This window comes from Vulpes vulpes, chromosome 5 (genome assembly GCF_048418805.1).
Source record: "Vulpes vulpes isolate BD-2025 chromosome 5, VulVul3, whole genome shotgun sequence".
Lineage (NCBI taxonomy): Eukaryota > Metazoa > Chordata > Mammalia > Carnivora > Canidae > Vulpes > Vulpes vulpes.
In genome coordinates, this window is record NC_132784.1 from 84,009,426 (window position 1) to 84,036,043 (window position 26,618).

Consider the following 26,618-nt stretch of genomic DNA (forward strand, 5'->3'; position numbering starts at 1 on the left):
CTCCCCAGACCAACCAGCAGCAAACCCAATGTATCAATGTCTTGAAAAGAATTCAAATTTGAATATTCTCAGACTAATAGATAAACTTCTACAAATGATTAGTTCTTCATCTGAAATGTGAGCAATTAATCACAATCAAAAAATCGATGATCCCTTCAGAGCTTCTATTCTATGACGATTTTACTAATGTCTCCTGATTGATGACTTTGAATCCCAGAGAAACACCAGGGAAATAGATTCAGTCTATAATTCCATTACTCTCTAATGCCATTCCTAGAAATTAGTCCCAACTTCATTTTTGACACTTTTCCCAGACCATATGTTGCATCTAAAGATAAAAAATAATAGCTAAACCCATTCCCCAGGGACCATGAGTCCCCTCCAAGTGTCTGCGATGAGTATTGTCAGCTGATATCCATCCATTTCACCTCTAGACAAGCTTATCTAATTGTGCTTTGTTCATGTTGACTTCTATCCACTTTCCTAACAAAGCTGGTTATCAGATCACAACTGCTCTTTTAAGTAAAGACTGAGATAAAAACAAAAATACAATTTGGTCTGCAGCAGTTGGCTTGGCCTGATGCCTAACAGAAAAGAATACTTTCCTTGCTTTATCTATCTTCTTTTACCCTATCTCCCTTCGTGCACTAACCTGCTTCTTCTATTTGAAATTCTACAGTTCGATGTCTACAAGCTGGGGTCTGATCATTGTTCTCAGTCGCCTAAACTTATTCCCTCTTTTTTTTTTTTTAATGGTGGCATCTTCTTTAATGCCACATCTCCATTCAAAGATAAGTTAACTTCTCTGTAATCACTGCCATCCTTCCTATACATTGTCTCTTAAATTCTTCATCATCTCTTCTTGCAAGCACACTTTGCTATCTTGTTCCCTTTGACCAAAATGATTGGAGACACCCACTGGAGCTAAAACAAACAAACAAACATAAGGAGGGACTGTGAAATTTTAAGGAAATGTGAATTAACTGCAAAATGTGGATACTTTGAAACTCAGTAGAATTAGATTTAAAAATAAAAGGCACCTGATAACAGCATAAAATCAAAATTTCTCAAGCTTCAATTTCTCCATCTGTAAAATGAGCATAAGATTCCATAGAATGTAATGAAAACATATTATATCATATATATAATGATATAATGATATATCATTATATATATCATTATATCATATGTATAATTAATTATATGCATATGTATATGCATATATATATGCAGCCAGACAGACTTGGAATACATTCAAATGAATGGTCCCATTTTTATTTGTTTATGGTGGTATCTATGAACATTGTCGATACATGACAATTGTCTCACAAATACCAAATTACATATTTGGGGGAGACATTCTTTTTTTCAATGAAAAAACAATGGAATGCTGTGGGAATTGGAATCCTTAAGAAGCCAAGGGCTTCCAAAGGGAGTCAAACCACCAGTGCAGACATCTACTGCCACCTATTGAGTGATCAGCAAACTGCGCTTAAAACACAGCAATATGACCTCTGAAAAAATGTCTCCTCAATTTAAAAGGCAACTCTAGTTCATCACTGTTTGCATATGTTACAAAAAAAAAAAAAAACAACAACAACAATGACAACATCAGCCCTAATCAGCCCTAACTCCTAAAAGGGCAGGGTAATAGCTGTTTTAAGAAAGAGGGTAAGTGAAATCACAACCCTAAACCGCTATAGTTGGAATCATACAGGAAAGGATAAATGCCAGGGCCATAAAATACTCAGCTACATCTGCCACTAAGAAGCACATGCCCCAGGTTCGGCGTTCCAAAGGATGGGACCCATGCGGTCATGCCCTGGTGGTTTCTGGATAAGACTGCGTTATTGCCATCCTGACAACCAATAATTACAAAAGAGCTCATCATTAAGAACAACCCAGAGCAAAGTTAAAGGAACTAACAAGAAGGTAGCGGTTAAAGAGTTAGCAAGAAAAAGTTACTGGAATTACCTTGTGTGTCGTAGAGATGGGGTTTTGAAGAACTCTGCCGATTTGCAAGCACTGGGCAGTGGCACACCGTGAGAGGCCAGAACTCAAACTCATTGTCTCAAAGGCTGCCTTAGAGAGGTAAAGGGTCAAGCAGGCCACATGCACTCGGAGTCTCAGAAAAGACTGTGCCCAATCTGGAAGGCGCAGGCCCTATCTCAGAGAACAGCCACTTGGCCCCAGCTGACCTCAACCATGTGGAACCAAGCAGTGTCATCCAATAAGGTTAGGACCAAGGGTGCCAGCGCCAGGCTGCCTGGGTTTACAGCTTGTCTTTGCCACTCGCAAACTGCGAAACCTTGGGCAAGTTACTTAATCTTTCTATGCCTCAGTTTCCACACCTATAAAATGGAACTAATAATAGTCCCGGTGCCTCACACTGCTGCGGGGATTAAATAAGTTAATACATAGAGAGCGCTTAAAACAATGCAGGGCTGTGATCACTCAATCCATTGTACCAAGACAAAAGGACAGATGCTTTGCCATCAGATTTCCCGATGTTTCCGAGAAGCCAGAATCAGGATTCCTTTTTTACGTGGAACAGGTGTACAGGCAAATCATCCTAACGTTTTCAAAATCCCATGTAAGCCAAAACACACTTGCCTGCAGGCTGCATTCAGGCCACAGTGGTCCAGTACCTCGTCCCGTGCTGCGGGAACGGCCGCGCCTGGGATGCAGACCAGCCTGAGACCCACTTCCAGCCTTGTCACCGCCTCTGTGATCCCGAGAGCACAGGGCCTGGGGACCCGGGATGTCGGGAGCACACGAGAAAGTCCCATGCTACATTATGAAGAGCAAGTGACACAGATGGCACCCCTGACCAAATGTAACAGAAGAAAGTCCTCTCGGTGATTTAAATGACGCCTCTAATAGACAGGGGTGTGCGGGAGGGGAAACGTCGCCCTCCTGGTCTCCAGGGACGTCATTTGAGGTCTTTAACAAGTACCATCGTGTATCCTAGAGGGAGCCCAAACTGACACAGGCCAAGTCCAGCCACCGAAATAGAGCTCATTCCCTTCAGCCCATTTTAAAGGACGACCCTTGCTCCGCTCATCCTTAATCCAAAGTAGCTACCAAGATTGCCAAAAACACCAGGGGGCGGCTCAGCAGACAGCTGCCGCATCTGCTCGCCTGCGTGGAAAATTAAATAAATACATCGATGAAAGATAAGTAAATAAATATCCACACTGTTGAAAAACAACCATCTGGGGGCGGGTAGTGGCGGGGGGAGGGGGGCAAAGCACTAAGAAAATGAGTTATTCTTTGGAAGAGTTTAAGGATCTTCCCTTTTCCCCATTTGCCTTTGATACCGCTGGCCCATTGTCTGCCCTGCCATCGTCTGAAGCCAACCAGACAGATTTATAACGAGATGCGAGTCCTTTTCTACTCTACTGACAAATATGCGGCCCATCTGCCTCCAATCAATGGTGGAGCACGTGGAGATGGAGCAATGAGGTATTTTTAAACACTCCTTTAAAGAATTCATTCCAAGGACTTGGCACTTGGTGCCTTGCGGGGTGAGGGGCGGGCGGGGGGGGGGGGGGGAGCAAGCACAGGATCCGATAAATAAAGAGATTTGCCCTAATCTGGATTCTAAAACCCTTGCTATGAAGCATCCTGCTTGCCCCCAACAAGCTGTTAAGAGCATGTAGAGAAGTCAGCAAGCAAGGCGGTCTATAGCAATTGTTAGATTTTTCTTTTCCAGACTTCAAGGGCAAGTTCTTAAAACGCAAGCAAAACTAAAATTTTGTCTTCCGAGTGACATTTTGGCCCACTACTGCTAGGTTTTAATTACTGGCGTCTTTATTTGATTAAAATAATCATAGCAGGTCATTGAAACGAAGAGTAGATTCAGTGAGTTCGGAGGGACCAGCCAGTCCCACGGGGGGCGGGGGGGGGGGTAAAATCAGCATGGAAAACAATTTAGTTTGCCTCTAAATGGGGGAAAACCAGACATCTGGGCATTGGTGATACAGTCATAGAGGAGGGTAGGGAGGGGGATTTTATATTGAAATCAACCCGTGTTGAGCTTCAAACTGTGTAAAGCTTTGCAATCCTGGGTCTGTAGGATTTATGGCACAATGACCCAGAAATTTCACACTTAGCTGCTAAATATTGCTGGTTTCTGCAACCGCAGCACTATCACTTAAAGACTTTCCCTTGTCTGACATTTCCCTTAAACTCGAAGCGAAAGGAGACAGCACCTAATCATGTTGTATGAAAGAGCAAAAGAAGTAGCCATTGATACCGACGGGCAGACCTGTTTTTTGGTTTTCAACATGCTGGCTCTTCCACTTCGTTCGGTGGAAATCCAGTTTCATCTGGAATTTGAAATTGTTTCTTGTTAGAGTTGAGCTTCCAGTCACTCCCAAGAGGCCGTCTTAGTAAACATGAAGTGGCTTTTTCATAATTCCATTATTATCTATTTTACCCAAGGAGGCTGATTTTTAGATTCTTCAAAATGAGAAATGGAGATAGCAGCAGAGCCCGAGGCAGGCAATCTGCAAACCCCTCTGGACCCCAAACCCCACGCCCCCCACTCAGTCTACTCCATGTGAGCTCTTCCTCCCACTGCCCTCAACCTTATTCCCAAGGGTAGCAGGGAGAAGGCAATCGTTATGTTTTGCTTTTGTTTGCTTGAAATAATAAATCCAGAGGTCTCCCTTGCCAGGGTTTTTCTGCTGTCAGCAGTTTTCTGTTTCATTTGCTTTCTTAGTCACACTGAAATCCAAGCCCTTGTGGTTGGCTTTCGCCCTGACCCCTTGGCTCCTGGGAACTGATCAGAAGACGGATCGCTGTGGGTTCCTGACAAACACGGAGACTTAGCAGTCTTTCACGCCCCACACCCCCTAGAACATATTTCTAAAACATCCACCTCTACATCATCTAGGCGCTCCAATATAACTCGGTCCCTCACTGCCTGCCACCAACTACTTATAACCTCTTTCCAATTTGGGTCAGGGACCTAAAACCGTAGCTCTAGCCACCTCTGGGGAGCCAGAAAAAAAAAAAAGTGCTCAACTATCAAATTAGACATTGCCTTGCAAAAAGAATATCTCTCGGGGCCTGGGAACTACCAAAGAGTCCACTGTTGACTTTTACGGAAACTGGATACTAATAATCCCAATTCCAAATAATCAAAAACCTCAAATAAGCAAACCGCCTTTGAGTATCCTTTGGAAAGGTGATGACCAAGTGCAGAGGCTGACAAGAATATTCCAAAAGGCAATTTGCAACATGTGTAAGCCAAAGGTTTGAGAGAAAAACAGTAATCGCCCGCGCTAGACGTGCCTAGTATACTCTTCAATGATAACTGACACTTCCAGATGCTAACCCCAAAGTTCTGCCGAATGCTGGACTCTTCCTGGGAAGACGACATTATATTCCACGCCATTTTATTCTTAAAGTCCGTTTTCATTGGACCGCCTACTTCACAGACATTGGAAGAATCAAATGTGCTGATATACACAAATGGGCTTTGCAAGCGGGGTGCTAAACAAACATAAGATGTCACTATTGCTTCTACTTGGTAATCGGCATATGTAGTTGACAGTAACTATCTCACCAAAGGAATGGTAACCAGATGGTCAGTCCACCACGCTCTCCCATTTCCAAACGTTCTCGATCAAACAGAGTTGAACCGAAAATACAGGTATTGAAAACATCTAACTGTATTGCTATTTTTGCTTCCTTCTCAGCAATGTGTTTCAAAGAAACAGCTCCAACGTCGGTGGGACGCAAAAGCTAACAAAGGCAACTCGCCTGAGGATTCTCCGTGAACTTCTGTTGATAAGGCACATTAATCAAAGATGTCAGAAGAGGCAAGAGAATCTCACCAAGCCATATGGACAGTTTGCTAATCAAAGTCGTCAACTGGAGCCGGCCTTCTAAAAGCCAGCTCTCAGACTATTTATGTGCTTATATCCCCGAAGAGTGCCTTCCCTGTGAGGTCTACCCAGGTACTCAGTAAATGCTCCTGGAAGGAAGGAAGAGACAGAGAAAGACCAGGGCTTCAGAAAATGTCACCTGCTCATCAGCTACTGTTCTTAAATATTAATGGGTCATAGATCTTTCTATATGTTGCCCGGCCTTTCAGTTTTTTTCAGTTCTTTCATCTCCTAAATACAACGGGGTTTTCTAGCCTATCTTTTCTTAACTATGCACAGTGCACAAATATGGCATTAATTGACGGTGAATCTTAAAAACACTGAAAATCACTTCTGCTCTGTCGTTAATGTCAGATCATTGCACAGTTCTCGTATCGGACAAAGGTGAGATACACTCTCTGGGGGGCTTTGCTGTTGACTTACCTTTTCCCTCCACCATCTGGCTAACAAAATAAGGAGTGAGTTGTGTGCAGGATTTGAAAGACAACCATCATCCACCTCTTTTACAGATGCCTTTACAAGCAGGGGTTAAGTCTAGAAGGGCCCCCAAAGGCAGCCAGAGATGCCTTTATATCTTTTCTAATATGAAAGACTGATTAAACAGTGAAAAGCTTTCATGCTGAGCCATATGGGCTCTTAATATTTAATTCTAGATCTCTGTTTTAGCACAAGGTACCACCCCACCCCCCGTACACACGTGTCTTCCTGAAGTATCTTTTTTGCAGAAACAATAATCAAAAAAGCCCATGCCGCTAAAATATTAGAATGAAAAGAGAGAAAAAATCTCAGGCTACCACAAGGTGCCAGGCTCCATCGGAAGGACTCTCGGGGACAGAAGAAGGATGAGTTCCTTCTCCTGAACACAGAGAGATGGTTTTAGAAATACCTTCCTTTTGTTGGGAGGCCGGAATCTAAAGATCTAACTTTGGAACACAGTTCGTTGCTCCCACTTAGAGAGCCTTCTCCCCCAAAACAAGCCGGAGAAATTGGTAAAATTTATTAGAAATCATGCAAAGTGCCGGCACCAAGGATTCTTCCCCAGTGCCCAGGGGAGCTGCTCTCCCTCTGGGCAACTTGGATCCAGTGACTTCTCGCAAGGGGCCAGTGCAATGTTGTGAATTCCCCAAAGAGCTGACCTCCGCGACACCAGTCCTTCGATCCCTAGTTCAGTTTCCACCAAGCCAGAAAAGTTTTCCCCATCCAGGGACGTTGTTCTGGGCCCTTCCTTAGAGGTGTGAGTGCTCCAGGGATCCTCTGGCCCCTTGCAGCCCCATCTCCCTCTTGCGAAGGGCCGGAGGCTGTCACTCGTCGCTGGGAACGTCCCCCCTGCAACTGCGGCCTCTGGAGGCCCGGGGAGGATTGCACCAAAGCCGGGGGCAGGATGGGGAAGCCCGCGCTCCGCCCGCCGGCAGCTGGGGACCCCTGAGCCTCCCCCCGAAACTCACTTCTCTTCCCGCCTCCTCCCGGGAAGCACCCAAACCTCGCACCCGTGCCTGGAGCCGGCCGGGGAGATTCCACGGCAGTGCGAGGCCGAGGTGCGGCGGGCGCAGGCCGGGCGGGCTTCAGGGCCGCGCGCCCCCGCCCGCCCCGCCCCGCCCCGGCGCGCCCCGGGCCCGGGTCCCGGCTGCCATCCCGGGCCGGTGCCCCCTCCCGGCCGCCGCTGCTGCCCCTCGGAGGTACCCGGGAGGCGTCTCCCGTCGGGCTGGTCTTCACACCTGCGCCGGCCCCGCCGGCTCGCACAGCCTCGTCCGCCTCCCGCACCCTCCCTCGGCGGCCGGCGGGCCCCCCCCGCCCGGGGTCGCAGGGGAGCCCCCTCACCCTTCGGAGGACGCCATGGCCTGGGGAACGCCCCCTCCTCCGGGGCTCGGTCCGGCGGCGGCGGCGGCGGGCGCGGGGCGAGCGGGCGCGGCGGGAGCGCAGGCGGGCTGCGGCGCGCGCTATTTAAGGGGGAGCGACTCCCCGCCCCCGCCCCTCGCGGGGAGCCCTGGAGCGCCGCGGCCCGCGCGGGAGGCTCCGGCGGGCGCTCAGCCGCGGCTCGGCTCTCCTCCGCGCACGGCGGGGCGCACGGCGGGGCGCTCGGGGCCGCGGGCGGGGCCGCGAGGGGGGGCGAGCCGGCGCCGCCCCCGGGCCGCCGGGCCGCCGCCGCCACCTGCGCGTGCAGCGGGGCTGGGGGCGCGGCGGGCGGCGGGCGGCGGGCGGCGGGGGAGGCCGCGGGGCGCGGGGCGCGGGGGCGTGTGTGCGTGCGCGTGTGCGCCGTGTGCGCGGGGGAGGGACGGCCCGGTCCGGCCCCGCCGCCGCCGGGGATTTGCGGGCGATCCCTCTCTATTTCCGTCCGCGGCTGACATCACCCGCGCCGCCGCCTCGGGAGACTCCTTTAACGGCCGCCCCCTCGGCTCGGACCCCCGCACCCCGCACCCCGCACCCCGCGCCGCTGCACCCCGCACCTCCCCCATCCCGCCGCGGCCGCTCGCCATCAACCAGCCGAATAAGAAGCGAGGCCCCGCAGGTGGCCGGGGAGGCCCGGGCAGCCCGTGGCAGGGGCCCAGCATCTCGGGAGCCGCTATTGTTCCCCCTCCAGCCCGCGTGGCCCCGGGCCGCCCCGCGCCACCCCGCGCCACCCCGCGCCGGGCGAAGCGCGGGCCGGGGCGCCGAGACCTGGGATGCCCCTCGGTCCTCGCCTCCCCCGGGGCCCCGCGCCCCTCCCCTCGCTCCTCGGCACCCGGGCTCCCGCGGGCTCACCCTGGCAGGCGGCACGCCCGCCCCTCCACCCCTCCACCGCACCACCCCTCCACCCCTCCACCCCTCCACCCCTCCACCACCCCACCACCCCTCCACCACCCCTCCACCCCACCACCCCACCACCCCTCCACCCCTCCACCACCCCTCCACCCCTCCACCCCACCACCCCTCCACCCCTCCACCACCCCTCCACCCCTCCACCCCACCACCCCTCCACCCCTCCACCACCCCTCCACCCCTCCACCCCTCCACCACCCCTCCACCCCTCCACCACCCCTCCACCCCTCCACCACCCCACCACCCCTCCACCCCTCCACCACCCCTTCACCCCTCCACCACCCCTCCACCCCCCCTCCACCCCTCCACCCCTCCACCCCCCCTCCACCCCTCCACCCCTCCACCACCCCACCACCCCTCCACCCCCCCTCCACCCCACCACCCCACCACCCCTCCACCCCTCCACCACCCCTCCACCCCTCCACCCCACCACCCCTCCACCCCTCCACCACCCCTCCACCCCTCCACCCCCCCTCCACCCCACCACCCCTCCACCCCCCCTCCACCCCTCCACCCCTCCACCACCCCACCACCCCTCCACCACCCCTCCACCCCACCACCCCACCACCCCTCCACCCCTCCACCACCCCTCCACCCCTCCACCCCACCACCCCTCCACCCCTCCACCACCCCTCCACCCCTCCACCACCCCTCCACCCCCCCTCCACCCCTCCACCCCTCCACCCCCCCTCCACCCCTCCACCCCTCCACCACCCCACCACCCCTCCACCCCCCCTCCACCCCACCACCCCACCACCCCTCCACCCCTCCACCACCCCTCCACCCCTCCACCCCACCACCCCTCCACCCCTCCACCACCCCTCCACCCCTCCACCCCCCCTCCACCCCACCACCCCTCCACCCCCCCTCCACCCCTCCACCCCTCCACCACCCCACCACCCCTCCACCACCCCTCCACCCCACCACCCCACCACCCCTCCACCCCTCCACCACCCCTCCACCCCTCCACCCCACCACCCCTCCACCCCTCCACCACCCCACCACCCTTCCACCCCTCCACCCCTCCACCCCTCCACCCCTCCACCACCCCTCCACCCCTCCACCACCCCACCACCCCTCCACCACCCCTCCACCCCTCCACCCCTCCACCCCACCACCCCTCCACCCCACCACCCCTCCACCCCTCCACCCCACCACCCTTCCACCCCTCCACCCCTCCACCCCTCCACCCCTCCACCCCACCACCCCTCCACCCCTCCACCCCTCCACCCCACCACCCGCGCCCCGGGTGCCCCCAGCTGCGCGCCCTCCCCCGCCGCCGCGGCCCGAATAAATCTCTGGCCTTCAATTATTCATCTGGATTAATATTAATGCAGCTCCCAGGGGGCGGGCGGGCTGCTGGGGAGGCCGTGTTTTTTTTTTTTTTTAAGCCTTGGAGGTTGGCCCCGGGGGCGCTGGCTGGCCAGCCTCGGGGAGACTGCCGGGGCTGGCGGCGGGGGCCGCGTCTCCACCGCTCCCGCCCGCCTCCGGCCTCGGAGCCCCGGGGGCGGCGCGCCCAGACAGATGGGCTCCGGCGGGGGAGGGTCGGAGCCTCCCCGCCGGCTTTGCATAATAATGACGAAATCCGCGCAGATTTTATTATCTTCCGGACACAGCAGACACCTACAGCTCCGCCACCTGCTGGACGCTGCGACTGGCGGGGGCCCGGGGCGGGGGGGGGGGGGGGGGACCTCACTTCCTTGGTCTGGAAAATGGGACCGAGGATAATAACCCCCCGTGCAGGCCCGCGGCGAGGACCCGACAAGTTTCCGCAGACCGACACCTGCAGGTGCAAGCGCGCCCGGGAGGCGTCCCAGCTGGTGCTGGGGACCTGCCGGGCTCCCCGGGGCGGGCGGGGTCACGAACCCCAGGTCCTAGGCGCGTGGGCTCCTGCGGCCTCCCCGGGTGAATGCCCCCGGGGCCGCGCCCACCCCTGTCCGACGCCGCAGTGCGCGGGCCACCTGGGGTCTCCGGGGCCTCATCCCCCCCAGGGGGCGGCACCACCTGCAGGGCCGTAACCGAGGAGGGGGGCAGATTCCTCAACCTGCCCCCCTCCCGTGGGCAGCCTGGGGGTGACATTCCCAGCCTCCCAGGGCTAGGAGAACTAAACACGTAAAAGATATGCAAAGCGCTTTAAAGTCTGGCACCCTGTAAAGCCCCAAAAATCGGTCCCTTAAATCTGAGGGTCGCCAGAGGATGGTGTCTAGAGCACCCAACCCAAGGACGAATAGGCACACGAGAGAAACAACACGAAGAAGAGAAAAGAACTAAATGGAAGTTAAATAGCTAAACCTATGCTCACCTCCTCCCTTCACGCCCCACCTCACCCCCCTCCTCCCAATACCTGAGTCCAAACATCTTACCCCATCCCTACCTTACCTGGTGGGTCCTTCGCTCACCTGGCCTCCCGTGTGCCCCGTGAGGTCAACCACCCAGATCTAGATCTTCATCAGCCTAGGACCCTTTACTTATCAACCGTTTTCTTTTTAAAATTGTAGCTATCAGATTAATGTATTAATCTGCATTAAATTAAGGCAATCCAGCACATGCATTTAAAAATAATTTGCAGGTGAAAAACCACCTTCTTGCGCTTTCCTGGTATGTTGGCCACTGCCTTCCCCTTAGCCCTACTGAGGGTAGACGTGTGGTTTTGTATCTAAAGTTATCAGGCTGTGAACATTTACACTCTTGTTTCTCTTTACAATTTAGGAATTTGGGATGCTTGGGTGGCTCAGTGGTTGAGCGTCTGCCTTTGGCTCAGGACGTGATCCCAGGATCCTGGGATCGAGTCCTGCATAGGGCTCCCTGCATGGAGCCTGCTTCTCCCTCTGCTTGTGTCTCTGCCTCTTTCTGTGTGTCTCTCATGAATAAAGAAATAAAAAATATTTTTTCAAGAAAATTAGGGATTTTACTTCCCTTTCTGCTGAGGTGGCAGTTGGAGAACAAAGCCATGGGAATCTATCCCAGGCCTAGATATTAATGATCCCAGGAGCACTACAACACCCCTCTCAAGAGGAGTGTGAATGAACTCCTCCATCATAATCCCTCCCTATCTGCACACAGGCATGGAGAGCCGAGGGGCACCATTCATTAGCACTCACCGCCAAGGGCAAGGCACCTGGTGGCACATAAACACAGAGTAAATAAAAGGACAGAGAAATAAGGATGAAGTTGGTTTCATTCTTTAAACCATCTGATGAAAAAATACTCTTAGGGCATTAATGCAAAGTGAGACAAGTCAGACACAGAAAAACAAATACTCTATGATATCATTTATATGTGGAATCTAAAAAACCAGAATTCATATAAAACAAAGTAGAATGGCAGTCACCAGGGGCTATTGGGTGAGGGAGTCAGGAAGATGTTATTTGAGGGTAGGGACCTGCAACTAGAAGGTAAATAGCCTGGCAATCTAATGCACAGCAAAGTGATTATAGCAATAATACTGTATTTTAAATTCAAAGTTGCTAAGAGACTAGGTATAAATTGTTCCCACCACAAAAAAAGAAATGATAATTAGGTGACACGATAGAGGTGTTAGCTAAGGCTATGGTGGTAATCATCCTACAATATGGAAATGTAGCAAATCAACACGTTGTACACCTTCCTTAAAGGTACACAGTGTTATATGTCAATTATATCTCAATAAAAATAAACTTTTAAAAATCCTATGTGTTTTCGGTGTTGAGGGCCTAAGAGAAAAATCAAGCATGGCCAGATTAGACGGGAGAAGTGGTCCCACCTTCTCTATAAGTAACCGGGTTTGGGAATAACCGGGTTTGGGAACACTGACATCCCATCCTACACTTGAGACCCATTTGCATTCAGCTGCTCTTGGAGATAAGGCCTATTAAATCATGTAGGATATGCCACAGACAACTCTGATAATAATCATTAGCTAGAAGGAACGAACCCTCTTTCCTCACACTGGAGAGCCCCTACCAACATTCCCACCAGGTCTTCAATTTTAAAGCAAACTGGAACCATGCTTTTCAACACTGGCTGCCCATGAGAATGCACTGAGAGCTCTTTAGAAAACAACCACACTCAGGCTACCAGCCAGAGATTTGGGTTCCGTCAGCCTGCAGCGGGATCTTACCCTGTTTTTTTCAAAAGCTTCCCCACGTGATTGACTCTACTGTACAGGCAACCTCAGGAACCCACTGGACTGGAGATGGGTCAACAAAATGGTGCCCAGAAGTAGTTGGAATTAATTGGTGTTTTAGCCTTTGGAGAGACAAAACTAAGGAAGACATGATACAAGGCTGACCGTCCTCTCTTCACCTACAGGGAATTAAAAAAAATCCATCCAGGCAGACACAGAGCTGTCAGGGGACCCTGGAGGAGCCACTGTACCACGCTGCGTCAGTGCTGGATGAGAACCCGGCTCTGGGTCAGGCCCACCTGCACTGGATCCTGCCCTGAACCCACTTTAGACTCGCGCGTTGCCTCACGCTGGGCACTTGAGATTCTCAGCTTCCCCATCTAAAACCTAAAGAACATACTAATACCCACCTCAGGACTGGTGGAAAGATTAAATGGGATTGTAACATGTGGGAAATGCTTAGTCCTAAGCCTGGCACGTCCTGAGCGCTCAGTAGAGGGTCAGCCTACACCCAAGGGAGCGGCGGTACGTGCAGTTGACCACTGACGTCACTGGAAAGCCTCGCCTCTGCCAAGCCACCTGAAGTAGGATCCCGTACATTCCTCTATCTCACAACAAATGGCAAGGCTCCTGGCCAGCAGCATGAAGTAGCTAGAGACTTGCGAGAACAGAACAAAGTCAACCCTGCAAGCTAGCAGGAACACTTACGAACTTTCTAGCATCTCTTTCTCCTCGAGGGCCTCCATGGTTATGGCCAAGGCAGAAGGGATGGGATTCTCTGGGGTTTGCACCTGCATTTTTCTTTCTCAGATCTAGCTCGAGGGTTCTCCAACTGAACGTGAATAAGAACGACTCTGAAGGGCTAAACACAAAAGAATACAGTGTACCCTACCCTGATCTGTGACTAAAAGACTTGCAAAGTTAATTTTTTTTAAGATTTTATTTATTTATGATAGGCAGAGGGGGTGGGGGCGGGCAGAGACACAGGCAGAGGGAGAAGCAGGCTCCATGCAGGGAGCCCAACGCGGAACTCGATCCCGGGACTCCAGGATGAGGCCCTGGGCCGAAGGCAGGCGCTAAACCACTGAGCCACCCAGGGATCCCCGCAAAGTTAATTTTTACCTTCAGGGGTTTTGTTTCTTTTGCCTTATCAATTGTTTACTTAGGGTCTAACTCGAACTATGAGAAGTGACTTAACCACGGTTGAATCGAGGTAGTATCTAGGGACTGAACAGTATTCATGGTATTACCCTAACGCTTGCTGTGTGTTCAGAGCACCACACTATGTCCAACCTCATTTGATCCCTTAAGTGACCTTCTACAGAAGCTAGTATTATTATTATTAACCCCATTTTACAGAGGAGAAAACTGAAGCCAACAGAGACTAAGGAATTTGCCCAATGTTACATAGATAGCAAGTGGTCGTATCAGTCAAGGTGTTAGCTAGAAAAAGGTGGCACATTCAAATTAAGTAAATTGTGTAGATTTTAATAAAGGAACCGCTTAGAAGGATATGAGAAGGGTGTAGGAAAACACCAAGGGATAGTGCAGATCTGCTGGGCTGGTGACCCTAGGGCACTATGACCTGCCCTAATCCTGAAGGGAGGTTACTGGAATCTAGAGGAGAGTGCCGTGTGCAGAGCAGGACCAGAGACCTTTTCTGCCACAGCAACCCACTGGAAGGGGGCCTGGGAATAACTAACTTGATTCCACTTCCCTCCTGTTCTTATCTCCCCTCTGGGACAACCTGTTGGCCGAAGCTGGAAGTTGGAAAGCACACTGATGCAACTCAGGGGTACTCCCCAGCCCCCCTGGGGAGCACAGCAGGATGGAGAAAGCTGAAGGATGGATCTCCCGGGCCAAGGGATGAAGCTGGGGTGGAGCCCCAGGATGTGAGCGTGGCCAATCTTCCCGCAGAACCTTACTTTTAACCTGTGTGCCATCTACGGTAATAACAATGCCGTCGTTATTGGAACAGGCTGCCCCCCTGACATACAGGAACCTCCCCACCCGGAGGATCTTCCAGCAGAAAAGTCTCAGCTAGAGCTTTTGCTAGAAAAGTCACCCGATGGCCTCAATGGTTCTAGTCCTAACTTCCATAATTTTCAACATTCTTCTCCAATCGTTATATCATTATTGGAACTTAGTTGCACCAAAGGAGGGGTAAAGACTCTCCCTTCTCCTCTAATGCTCTTCTAAGGGATGCATTTCCTGTCTTGGTTCTCTTTCAGATTGCTTGAGATTGGCTACTGCATCTCAATGTAGGGTGAGGGGTGGGGGTGGGGGGCTCCAAATATAGAAAAGAAAAAAAATTCTACGCCATTTTCCCATAAAAGGCTGTTAAATAAGCCCATTCCCTCTCATGATGACAACAGAGGAGAAATGTTTCGATGTTCAAAGTTTATCAGGAGAAAAGTGACCTAGAGAGAAAAATAGCAGCCAAGTGACCTAAGGGTTGCCCCCTATGAAAGGGACTGCCATTTAGTAATGTCTGAGAAATCTAAATTCGACTTCTGTCCCCTGAATGCAGCAACCATTTCATCAGACATGCTCTGAAAGATGATTGATGCTCCCCAGAATTTAGGAATGACAAAACCACCCACCACCAGCTCATTCAGGGAGACATTGCCCATTACGGTGCTTTGCAAAATCAGAACCACCCAGCAAACAAATTTGTCTTATCAGTTTCCATACGGTTGTTCTGGTAAAGCACCCGTGGGTGCTGAGTCGAGCGGGCCTGTGTTCAAAGCCCAGCTCCTCCCCACATGGCATTAAGTGGGCCACATAAGCCCTTGGACACTGAACTCCCTCCCTCACCTCCAAAATGGAAACCATTCTTGCAACTGAAAAAATTACATCTATAAAGCAGATGTCACACACTAAATGAACACAGTTTGCCCCCATGGCTTCCTAAATAGCCAAGGAATCATAAGCTGCACGTCTGGATCCATCTTTTAAAACTTTGGCCTGATTATTGGGGTGCCTGGGTGGCTCAGTCAGTTAAGCATCTGACTTCGGCTCAGGTCATGATCTTGGGGTCCTGGGATCAAGCCCCATGCCATGTACAGCTCTGGGCTCTCTGTTCCGGTTCTGGGTTCGGGGTTCCAGGTTCTGGGCTCTGGGCTCAGTGGGGAATCTGCTTGTCCCTCCCCCTCTCCCTTTGCCCCTTTCCCTGCTCATGCTCTCTCTCTCCCTTTCTCTCTCTCAAATAAATAAATCTTAGAAAAAAAAAAACAAAAACAGCTTTGGCCTGATAGTTAAGACTCCAGGCTAGACACCTTTACTTTAGGTTAGGGGTTTTTTTTACTTTTTTATTTTTTACAGATTTTATTTATTTATTTTAGAGAGGAGAAATAAAATGTGAGCAGAGAGGAGGCTGAGGAAGAGGGAGAGGGAAAGGGAGAGAATCGCAAGCAAACTCCGTGCTGAGCACAGAGCCTGTTGTAGGGCTTGATCTCACACCCCTGAGATCATGACTGGAGACAAAACCACGAGTCAGAGAAATCAAGACTCAGACTGAGCCACCCAGATGCCCCAAAGGTTTTTTTGTTTGGTTTTGTTTAGTTTTTTTCTCCAAAGTTTTTTTTTTTTTTTTTTTTAAAGAAGAAATAAAGCAGAGGAGATGCTGGGGGGCCCTTTCATCCAATTAACAGGAGTATGCTAATTTTTCAAATATGTGAGCTCTTTTTAGGATGAATGAAAATTCTTGTATAATGCTCCCATTTTAGGGGAAAGAGTATTCTCAACAGCGTTGTCCCTGAAGCCCAGAGCATTAGAGAGAGAAACTAGAGAAGCCTGACAGGAAATTGAAAATGAAAAGGTTTTGGAAAGAGGAGAGAGCTTTCAGAGGTAACTGGTAGAAGGAGAATTTCCATATGGGAAAGAACGCCTCAGATGGGTGAATTAAGAATGCTGAGGTGGGGGCACCTGGGTGGCTCAGTGTCAGGTTAAGAGTCAGGCTCTTGGGGTCATGAGATCAAGCCCGGTGTCAGGCTCCGTGTTGAGCGTGGAACCTGCTTAAGATCCTCTCTCTCCTTCTCCCTCTGGCCCTCCCCTGCTCACTCACATGCTCATAAAAAGGGAAAAAAGTGCTGAGGGGGTCACAGCAGAAGCTAGAACACAGGCTTCAGAATTAGGCTGCCCTGGGGACCACCGGTCTACTTTTAGAGCAGTGAGTTTCAAGTGGAGTCCATCACTTCTCTTGCCATTTTGAATGACCTTGAGTAAGTCCCTTAACTGTCTGGACAGAGTGGGGTGGTAACCCCATGGCCCCAACACTGCCCCGCCCCTGGGCCTGGATGGGAACAGTGAGGTAGCCTCACATAAAGAACTTGGCACAGTTGCTGGCACAGGGCGATCGCTGCTTTGTCATGCCGGCCTCCTGGCTGAGGCTGCTCTCATCATCGGGAGCGGTAACAGTGGTGGCCCTTGGGACCCGGCAACACAGCACACAGCACAGCCACCCATGACCCTGCCAGCAACTCTGTTTGCCCCACTGTGGTCACTGAAGAGGGAATAAAGGAAGTCCTCCCTCTCCCCGGGGTTGGGAGCCCCAAGAGGCATGTTGAGTTCATTCATTCTTTCCCCGTGAACACACATCAGCAGAAGAGGAGGGAGTTCTATTTTTACTCACCCTCTACGCTGATGAGAAAGAGATGTTACTTCACAGAAATCTCAATTCAGACGGAGAAGTTGGTCTAAATATAATCCATTCTTGAGGCACAAACCATCTCATTAAGTAGAGAGCTTGGGAAGACTAAACCGTGTGTTAGCTACACTTATTTCCTGATAAATTCTAATGGGAAAAGTGTGACTTCATTCCATTTACTGAGTACAGATGAAAGAGGAAAGGAGACAATGGGGGGAACATGAACTGTGGGCTCTTGGTATAGGGTTCCCGTATGTTGGCATTTTTTCCTATGACATGGCTTGAGCCTAAACGTCCGGGCTGGCACAGATTCTCTATGCCCACCATCAAAACCATAAAAATCTGAATTAGAGTGACTGTCTAGTTTAGTAGCTTGATCCTATATAAAAAGGGAAGCACTTTCGGAGAGTGATTGCTGGTGTTTCCATTTCCACCCCCACCCCCCAGTTTCTTCTAATCATGGTGAAGAATGTCAGTTATACATCTTGCCCTTTGTTCTGCTGGGACGTTACAATATTCCGCGGTGACATCTTTCTGCTGGGCAAAGAGGGGGAGCTGTTTGTCTTTGGGGTGATTTCTCTGCTTGACACCAACTCACCGTCATTAAATGTGAAATGATTTGGCTAAAGGACTGAATCGGGGACCCAAGTCAGGCTCTCGTGACCTCAGAAAATCCAGTGATGGGATTTGTTCTATTTTTTCTATTCACCTCTCTATGAAACACCATGATTATTCTGAGAGAGGCTTTATTCCACGTCCAAAAAAAGTATTTTTCTTATAAAGTTATCTTCCTTATTAAGAAAACGAGAGATAGCAACCAGGTAATACTCTTCTAAATTGAGATTAGAGATTCAGAGGTTTTTGGGTTTTTTGTTTTTTTTTTAACCGAAGGCTGAATTATGCCTTTGCATAGGATGAGCAAATTAGAAGCATCCCAAATCACTTGGAGGTTCCATTTATTAGCACATGGATATGGTTTTATTTCTAAAGCCATGTTCCCCTTTGCAAATAGGGATTAATAACATCCTTTCTTTCTCTTTTGTCTGGAATTACCTTTTTCCTAGAAATCATAAATTCAGGAGTAGAACAGTGGTTTTTTCCCCTCTGAGAATTCAATCTCTAATATTATTCTTCACTTGAGAAAGCATTTCCCTAATTTTATCTACTGACTTTTTTTTTCTTTGTTGACAACACTCTCCATCAAACCTAGTCCACAAGCCTCTGCACAAACAGCGAATTGGAATACAAATGTGAAGTGAGCCCTAAAAAACTCAGCCATTGAGATGGTCTTCTTAAAATGCTGGGCCTCAGCTGCACATCCGGGCAGAGGCCTGCCAGGGAAAGCAAGACCTGCTGCCAAGAAAAGCAAAGAGAAACCACAAATTGCTACCAAACCACTCCAAACTGTTCTCGTCTTTCCAACAGCCCTGAAAAGATAAACTTCCCCAAGCCCTAGGGATCCCAACTATTTGACTCAAAATTTTCACAAGATACTAAAGAAGGAGAAAAATATAAGGCAGGCAGGAGTGAAATCTCCAATCTAAGTGTCTCTCTTCTTTGCCTCTTGCTCTGGCTGTCAGCCTTCTTCTTTATCTGCTCTTCATTTACGATCATTCTCTTCGAGCAATATGTGATTGTGTCAGAGCAATGACACTCAAGGGCTTCCTGTCCAGGTTAGAAGTGCAATGGAAAAACCCCAAGTCAAAGCCAAAGGCCACACTTGATGGGTTGATGACCTCACTAAAAATTCCTAGTGCACATGTAGGAATTCATGGAGTTTGGCACAGGCGGGGGGATCCCAGCCATGCCCGCCCACCTCATCCCCCAACCCCCCAGGTGGTCAGGACCATGGGCTTCCATCTCCAGCTTCACACCATACCACTGTCCTCCTCACGCTTTCCTCTGCAGCCTTACTGGTTTCTAGAAGTGCCTCGAACATGCCAGGAGGCCTGGGTCTCAACACCTTTGCACATGCTCTTCTCCCTTTCTGGAACGCTCTTCTCTATGGCCCCACTCTCCATCTGGGAGCCAACTCAGGGAGGCCAGCTTTTACCCCATTCTCCAGCCACCCTTGCTATATGGTCTTACAGCACGCTGTATTTTCCTTCCTAGTCCTTATTGTCATTTCTAATTTCTGGGATTACATGACTGAGGGCAAACACTGAGCCTGCTTTGTCCACCTGTTTGTCCATCTCGGTCCTTTGCACATGGTAAGCTCTCAAATAATTTTTGTGGGTGAATGAATGACGGGCAGATAGAAAATCAATGAACTCACAGTTTTTGATTGAATTCAGGATGGAAGAGATTTTATTGACTAATATTCTGATATAGGAGGTAAGTGTGGAAGGCCCATTAAGTTTGAGTAGGTGACAAATTTGACAGCATGAAAATTATGAAATCCCAAAGAACCATAAAGTTTCACATTCAAACCCCATACCCATAACTTCAGAGGACAATGTGTTATGCTGGAAAGGGGGATGGGTGCAATAGCTGCGTACTTCCTACCTGTCCAGCTGAGCCTGGTTCCTTTTAATAATTCCAGCCCCCACCACACTCCGTCCCAACACACACACACACACATACATGCAGATGGGAAACATATAAAAAACCAATGTACGCCCTGCCCCTTTGTCTCAGAAATTTATCCGGACACCTCCTACTTGCACAATCCCATCGCGCCTTTCTCTCAGCCTTTTTGGTTCTTCTAATTCGTGGCTTCTATTTATTTCTGTCCATCCTTTCCTGTTATCAACCCCACTCTGCAGATTATCAGACTTATTTCCACATGCTGGGATTCTAAGACTTCCCTTCTCCTCTCAAACCTTATAGGTTTTCTCCCAACTGGTCCCTAGATCTCCAATCTCCTCTTCAAGACAACAAAATGACAACCATAACAATCAGCTGATGTTGATAGAATGCAATGGGTCAGACATTGTCTTAAATGCTTAATTCACGCAACCCTTATCTTCATATTGGGTCACCCCCATTTACAGAGGAGGCAAGTGCAGGACAGAGATGGAGTGTCACTCACTAGGTCACAGCGTGCAAATTGACAGAGCTGGAATTTGAACTCAGGCTGTGTCTTCCAACCGCCACCTCTGTCTGTACAGCCAGCCTGAAGGGACTTTCTAGAATTCCGCTTCTATCCCTTCACTCCTGGAGACATAAACATGAGCCAATGGGCAATAGGAAGACAAATTATTAACACTAGCATTTGAGGTCCAGCACCAACTGATTTCGCCTTGACTGCCCTTGCCTTGGCCGGCCAACCTCACCCGGCATTGTAATAAAGGGCTCGTGTTGGGAAATAATTGGCCCTTCTCCAGGCCATGCCTCTCCATGCTTAAACTTATGTACTTGCCAAGTTTTTCTGTGCTTATCCCACTTCCTTCCCATCCACCATTCCAAAGACTCAGTTCAAGTACTAACTACCCTGTGATTGACAAGCTAACTGGAAATGCTGGCCTGCTAGGATTGCCCCTTCATCTCAATTCCTGTTGGAGTTTCTGTGAGACAATATGGTGTGAGTTGACTGGTCAGTTACTCTTGCACACATCCACTTGATGTGTAAGCCTGGCCACGCCTAAGGAAGGTAAGAGTCTTGCCTCGATCATATAGACTCCACTTACATTTTATGTATCCTATAAATGTTATATGATGTACAAAATTTAAGTAATATCTATATGATGAGACTCTTATTTATATACATAGAAGTATATATGTGTGTCTATACTTTTCTTTTTTTCAATGACCTCCAGCCAGAGACCACCGGAAACACACCAACGGTAAGCAAGTTGGACTGAATTGCTCTTTGAAATAAAAGAGAATGTATATCATGGGGGAACTGTAGGGACCAAAATAGTATTAGGAAGATTTGAGCTTTTAAGAGGTGATGGTGGGGGGTTCAAGGAAGTGGGGCTTTGTTCTGAATTGGGTCCTATAAGTGGAGGCAATTCTATAACAGCCACCTTAATAGGGCCTATCTAAAAGGAAAGACCAGCTCATGGCTAAAATTGTAATTGGTAGAAGCAGTAGCCACATGTATTAACTGAAGGGAATATGTGGTATTTTTGTGGTTGGTATGATGACCTTGCTTTTGTCTGTTCATAGACAAGATGACATGGTCTTGTTGGTGTCTTGATCCATCACAGTCACACAATGATCTTGACTGAAATTGGCTTTTTGTGAAATTAGTGACCTTCACCAGGAGAACAACACCGCCTAGCTGTGAGTGCCAGGCCAGGTCCTCACGGCCTCGCCAATAAATTTTCGATGTTGGGGATATATGCCTAAAAGACAAAAAACGGCTACAAAAGGAATCAGAACCAAACTATTGTGGATGAAGCAGGAGCCTTCGCAGGCTCTCCACAAACGCATTCTGAGTGGACAAACATTTGTCCAGCATTCATATTCCGTGACTTGCGATGGCTTTTGTTCTAGGTCAACTTAGGGGAAGCTGGAACTCTGCATAGTTCCCTTCCTTGTATGATTCAGGGGAGAGCAGGTGCAAGAGGAACTTACATGAGATTTGAAGAGGGGAGTGAAGCGGCTGCCTCCATGCTCTGAAAGCTGGTAGCGCCAGTCGCTGGGACAGTTCATGTACAACATCACTGATTCCCCAGCTCACCTTGCTGGGGGGGACAGAACCCAGGGGCACAGCAACTCCAGCACCTGCTGGAAATCCCCTTCTGGCTTCTCCAAGTTTCCCGGATCAGGTGTGTGTACAGCTCCATGTAAGGGGTGCCAGCTTCTCCTGCAGGTCCTTGAGATTGGGGACAGCAAGGGAGAACGTGGGCTTCCCTTCATCCTTGGAGCTCACAGCTTGTCCTTGTTCTGCCCACTTCCCAGCCAGCCTTCTGGCCCTATTGACTTCAGGTTCAACACCAGATGCTAAGGCAGCAGCCTCCCACGGACTTCCCCACCACTGCCCATAACTGTATGTGGCCATTACAACCCCTTATTCTATATGACTTTTAGTAGTTCTGATTCTCTGAAAAAGTCCTGACTGATGGACCACTCCAGATTCCTGGCTGAAAATGAGAATCTCTCATCCTTAGAGCTAGGATGCAAGGGCCAGCCTTGTTGTAAAGAGATGGATGACATTTAGATGGCCCCAGATGTGGCCAAGGAACAGGCTGCTGACTCTCTTGTCCTGACCTGGAGTTCTAGGTCAGCGTGGCCGAGGGCTTGTAGCCCATGATAGCAGTGCCAGGATAGGAACACCTGGAGGATGGGGTAGAAATGACCACGGAGCCATTAACCAAGTAACCAAATCCAGGATCACCAGGATTTGGGGCCAGATTCAGCTTCTGAGGGAATCAAAGTCATGGCTGAGATGACATAAATCTGAGCCAAATCTGAATGGTGGGGCAAGGATGGAAAATGACACTGGGTAGGGACGCCAAGAAACTAGGGAGTTGATGGTCTGGGTAGGGGGTCAGGACAGAGTTAGAGAATATGGTGTGTGCGTGCACACCCATGTAGGATGTGCCCACAGAGACACATGGGCAGGCTCTGTGGATCTGTGCCCAGGGGGACAGTCCTGCCCCGCCAGGCACTCTAGGCACTGGGCTATAAGCCACGTGCTACGCTCAGCGCCTTACACGATAGCTCACTTAATCATCACAGCTACCACAAAAGACAGGTTCTATTATGTCAACCTAACAGTCAGTGAAACTGAGGTAGTGATGTTAGGTGACTTGCCCAAGGTCACTTAGAAAAGAAGTTGAGGGATGCCTGGGCAGCTCAGTGGTTCAGTGTCTGCCTTTGGTTCTGGTCGTGATCCCGGGGTCCTGGGATCAAGCACCACATTAGGCTACCTGCGAGGAGCCTGCTTCTCCCTCTGCCTGTGTCTCTGCCTCTCTCTGTGTGTCTCTCGTGAATAAATAAATAAAATCTTTAAAAAAGAAAGTTGAAAAGCAGAAACTTGAATTTAGATCTCTTTGCTCAGACTCTTACTCAAGATCCGAGTTTTCTAGGCTTAAAAAAAAGAAGGAAAAAGACTTTTGAGCAACCTGGTCAAACACCAATATTTGCCAAACCCAATGCTCCAGCCGCAGTTAAGGGCTCAGATGATTACAACCTTGTACCGGCCTCAGCTCCCCAATTCTTGACCCACTGAAGCTAGGAGAGAATAAACATTGCCTCTTCTCACCTACTAGCCTTAGATGTTCGTCACCTAGAAGTTGATAACTGACACATTGCTCTTAGATTGAGCCCTGAGAAAGGAGGTGGGTATGGCTTGGGGTATGGAAAGCCCCAAGAAAGCCTGACGAAGAGATCAAGTACCAGAAACTGTCTTCTGGCTCAGGGGACTATGTGAAGACACAGAGACGGTGAGGCAGGTTGGAAGACAAATGCACGTCCCAACCTCCTGCATCGGGGTGAAAGACCTGGCGGTCCAAGTTCTCTCCAGTGGGTTGAGAAGGAATAATGTTCCTGTTTGGGTGAAGAGGAGGTAAATGTCCCAACCCTGGGCTCTCAGCCCTCATGAAGTACAGAAAAGACCAAGACATTATCATGAAGGCCCTGCAGGAGGAAGGGGAGGTCACCAAGGGTCTGAACTGGGTAGCTGCCAGAGGACTCTCCCTGGGGCAGTGAGGCTGAGTGACCCAAACCAGGGTCAAAAGGGAGTCACCCCCACATCTCAGGAGTACCAGGGCCAGCCAGGGCTGAGGAGGAGCCGTGCCAGCAGGGAGGACTGCTGAGCCCCAGGGAAGCAGCGAGAATGCAGCACAAGTTTCAGTGGTTATAACCATAGCACCCGAGCTCAATGTCAGCAGAAGGGCCAGGAATGGGAAAGACCCACCACATGCACCCAAGCAACCACCTCCGGAGTCCTATTGTGTCCTAGGGCTTGACGTGTTCAAAGTCACCCAGCCTCACAGCATCATCTTGGAGGGCAGGGGACTGGCCAGGAGAGTGGGAAAGAAAGGCTAGAAGAGAGTGCCCTCCAGCCCCCAAAAAGTGAATGTTACTGAAAAGATGGCTTTGGGAACTGGATTGAATTCACTTTTTTCCCTCTACTATGCAGTGGGAGTCAGGGGAGGCTTGAAAGGAAAATCCCATCAGTTAGAGAAAACAGTGAAGCTTCAGTTTTTTGGCTTATCTCAATCGGGTGTGAGTAAACAGGTGATTCTAATTCAGATGCTACAAAAGTATGTCTTAAAGATTTATGACATAGGTTCTGGGATGCCCGGGGGGCTCAGGGGTTGAGCGTCTGCCTTGGGCTCAGGGTGTGATCCCGGGGTCCTGGGATGGAGTCCTGCATTGGGCTCCCCACAGGGAGCCTGCTTTGCTTCTCCCTCTGCCTGTGTCTCTGCCTCTCTCTCTGGGTCTCTCATGAATAAACAAAATCTTAAAAAAAGAAAAAGAAAGACAGATAAAGAAAAGGTGGCATCAACTTTGCCCTATGCATTGCTTGCAAATGAGAACTTGAGGATCCGTTTTAAAGGGCTGTCACCAAGCCATTGCCCTGACACACGTAGCTCAGAGAAGCAGCATGCAGGAATCAGTCACGGCACGTTTGTTCTGTAGGTCAGAAGCCAACCCCTGTTTTATTAAAATATGTATGGGGTTGGAGAAAGAAAAGGACCCCACTTTACGGTGGCCAGAGACACCAAAAGCCAAGGCCACATCCAAGCTCTGCTGTCTTGCTCTGTCCCACAGGCGGCTCTCAGGAACTTGGTCTGGCCAGAGTCTTAGAAGAGACCTCATGAATCGCTCTTCTTGGCCAACCCTCTCGGCCAGAGCTGGCCATGACGTTCACACCAGTGAAGGGCAGGTGGGCCAGGCCACTGGGCCGGTGGATCGGGGCCTCTGCTATCTGCATGGTCTCCTTCGAGGAGACTCCGTTCTTGCACGCAGCCCTGGAGTCTTCCAAATGGTCTCCGCAGCCAGGGAGGCAGGGCCCTACCAGAAAGTGAGCTCTACGCAGTCTCCACTGAGTTTCGATCCTGAAGTCCGAAGCCCCGGCCCAGCCCAAGTCACAGGAGGACCCAAACTTCAGGTTCACCCCGCCTCATGCGACACCTGTACCCACAGACGCGCGAGAAGCGTCTCCAGGGGCCCGAGGTCACTTCATGTTTCTCTCGATCCAGTCTTTAAAAGGCAGGACCTTGCTGAAGGCCGTGTACAGGCTGTGGCTGCATGCTTTGTCGTAGCTCCAGCTGACCAGCCCCACCAGGTGCCAGCGTGGCTCGGGGGACGCCCGTCCCGGAAAGGCCACCGCAGCGATGCCTCCCGTCTGGGCCATGCAGATATCTGAAGGGGCGGCGGGGTCCCGGCTGGCACAGAACATGTTGTCCGTGACGCTCACGGGGATGCCGTGCTCTTCGTGCTGCTCCTCGCACAGCAGCGAGTCCACCACCCTGACCACCCCTGAGCGCAGAGTGTCGTTCTTGAAGCCGGGGCTTCTTACATCTGCCAGAACATTCCAGCCAGCCACGGTGATGCGGGCCTCCTGGAAGGAGGTGCTCAGGTCCCGCGGGGCCGCGAGGCAGATGGGCTGGACGCGGGTGCTGACGCGAGCCTTGTCCAGCAGCTTCAGGATGGCGAGGTCCGTGTCCAGCAGGATGGGGTCATAGTTGGGGTGCAGGATGACGGCCGAAATCTGCAAATGCAAGGAAGGGACAGCGTGGTGAGCCGCCGACCGCACAGCGAGCGAGACCCCCAGGGCCTGGGGCACGTGAGCAAGAGACCGCTGCGATTACCTGGGGATACTTGCCTCCTTCGGGGACCAGAGCCGCTTCGTTTCGGGGGCTTGGGAAGTGCAATGCCCACCGCTGCCTGGCAGGCAGACTAACTAAGTGGGGTGCAGAGAACAGTGGCACATGCCCTACCCGCAGTGGGGAAGGTAGAGCTTAGCAGGTGCTCCAGCTGACCGCCGCCGGGCCAAGAGGCGGGCGGCATCCTAACCCCGTCAGAGAACAGCCTCCAGATCTCCATCTCAACCTGATTCTTAAACGTTGGCCAACGACTGCTTAGAAAAATGCATGTGATTGGGGCAGCCCCGGTGGTGCAGCGGTTTAGCACCGCCTTTGGCCCCGGTTGTGATCCTAGAGACCCGGGATCAAGTCCCATGTCGGGCTTCCTGCATGGAGCCTGCTTCTCCCTCTGCCTGTGTCTCTGCCTCTCTCTCTTGCTCTGTGTCTCTCATGAATAAACAAAATCC

At 50.7% G+C, this 26,618-nt stretch overlaps 2 protein-coding genes across 14 annotated transcripts in view; both read right to left on the bottom strand.

Annotated features, from left to right (window-relative positions):
- The window catches only part of SLC1A2 (solute carrier family 1 member 2), a 151,843-nt gene extending 143,901 nt beyond the window's left edge, over positions 1 to 7,942 (bottom strand). The window contains exon 1 of one of the 6 annotated variants that reach the window (XR_012001744.1): positions 7,716 to 7,934. Coding sequence is in view for 1 of the 6 variants with exons in the window: in XM_072759132.1 (XP_072615233.1) it covers positions 7,716 to 7,732 (17 nt within the window). In the remaining 5 variants the exon portion in view is untranslated. Of the gene's footprint in view, positions 1 to 1,974; positions 3,366 to 7,033; positions 7,307 to 7,342; positions 7,486 to 7,577; positions 7,665 to 7,715 lie in introns of those variants that run through there. The other 5 variants (XM_072759132.1, XM_072759137.1, XM_072759135.1 and 2 more) reach the window with 5 other exon arrangements.
- Positions 7,943 to 19,723: 11,781 nt separating this feature from the next.
- PAMR1 (peptidase domain containing associated with muscle regeneration 1) overlaps positions 19,724 to 26,618 on the bottom strand; it is a 164,397-nt gene continuing 157,502 nt past the window's right edge. For all 8 annotated transcript variants that reach the window (XM_072759118.1, XM_072759117.1, XM_072759116.1 and 5 more), the window contains one exon: positions 19,724 to 26,057. In XM_072759118.1, coding sequence (XP_072615219.1) covers positions 25,521 to 26,057 — 537 coding nt within the window. In that variant the 3' untranslated portion in view covers positions 19,724 to 25,520. The remainder of the gene's footprint in view (positions 26,058 to 26,618) is intronic.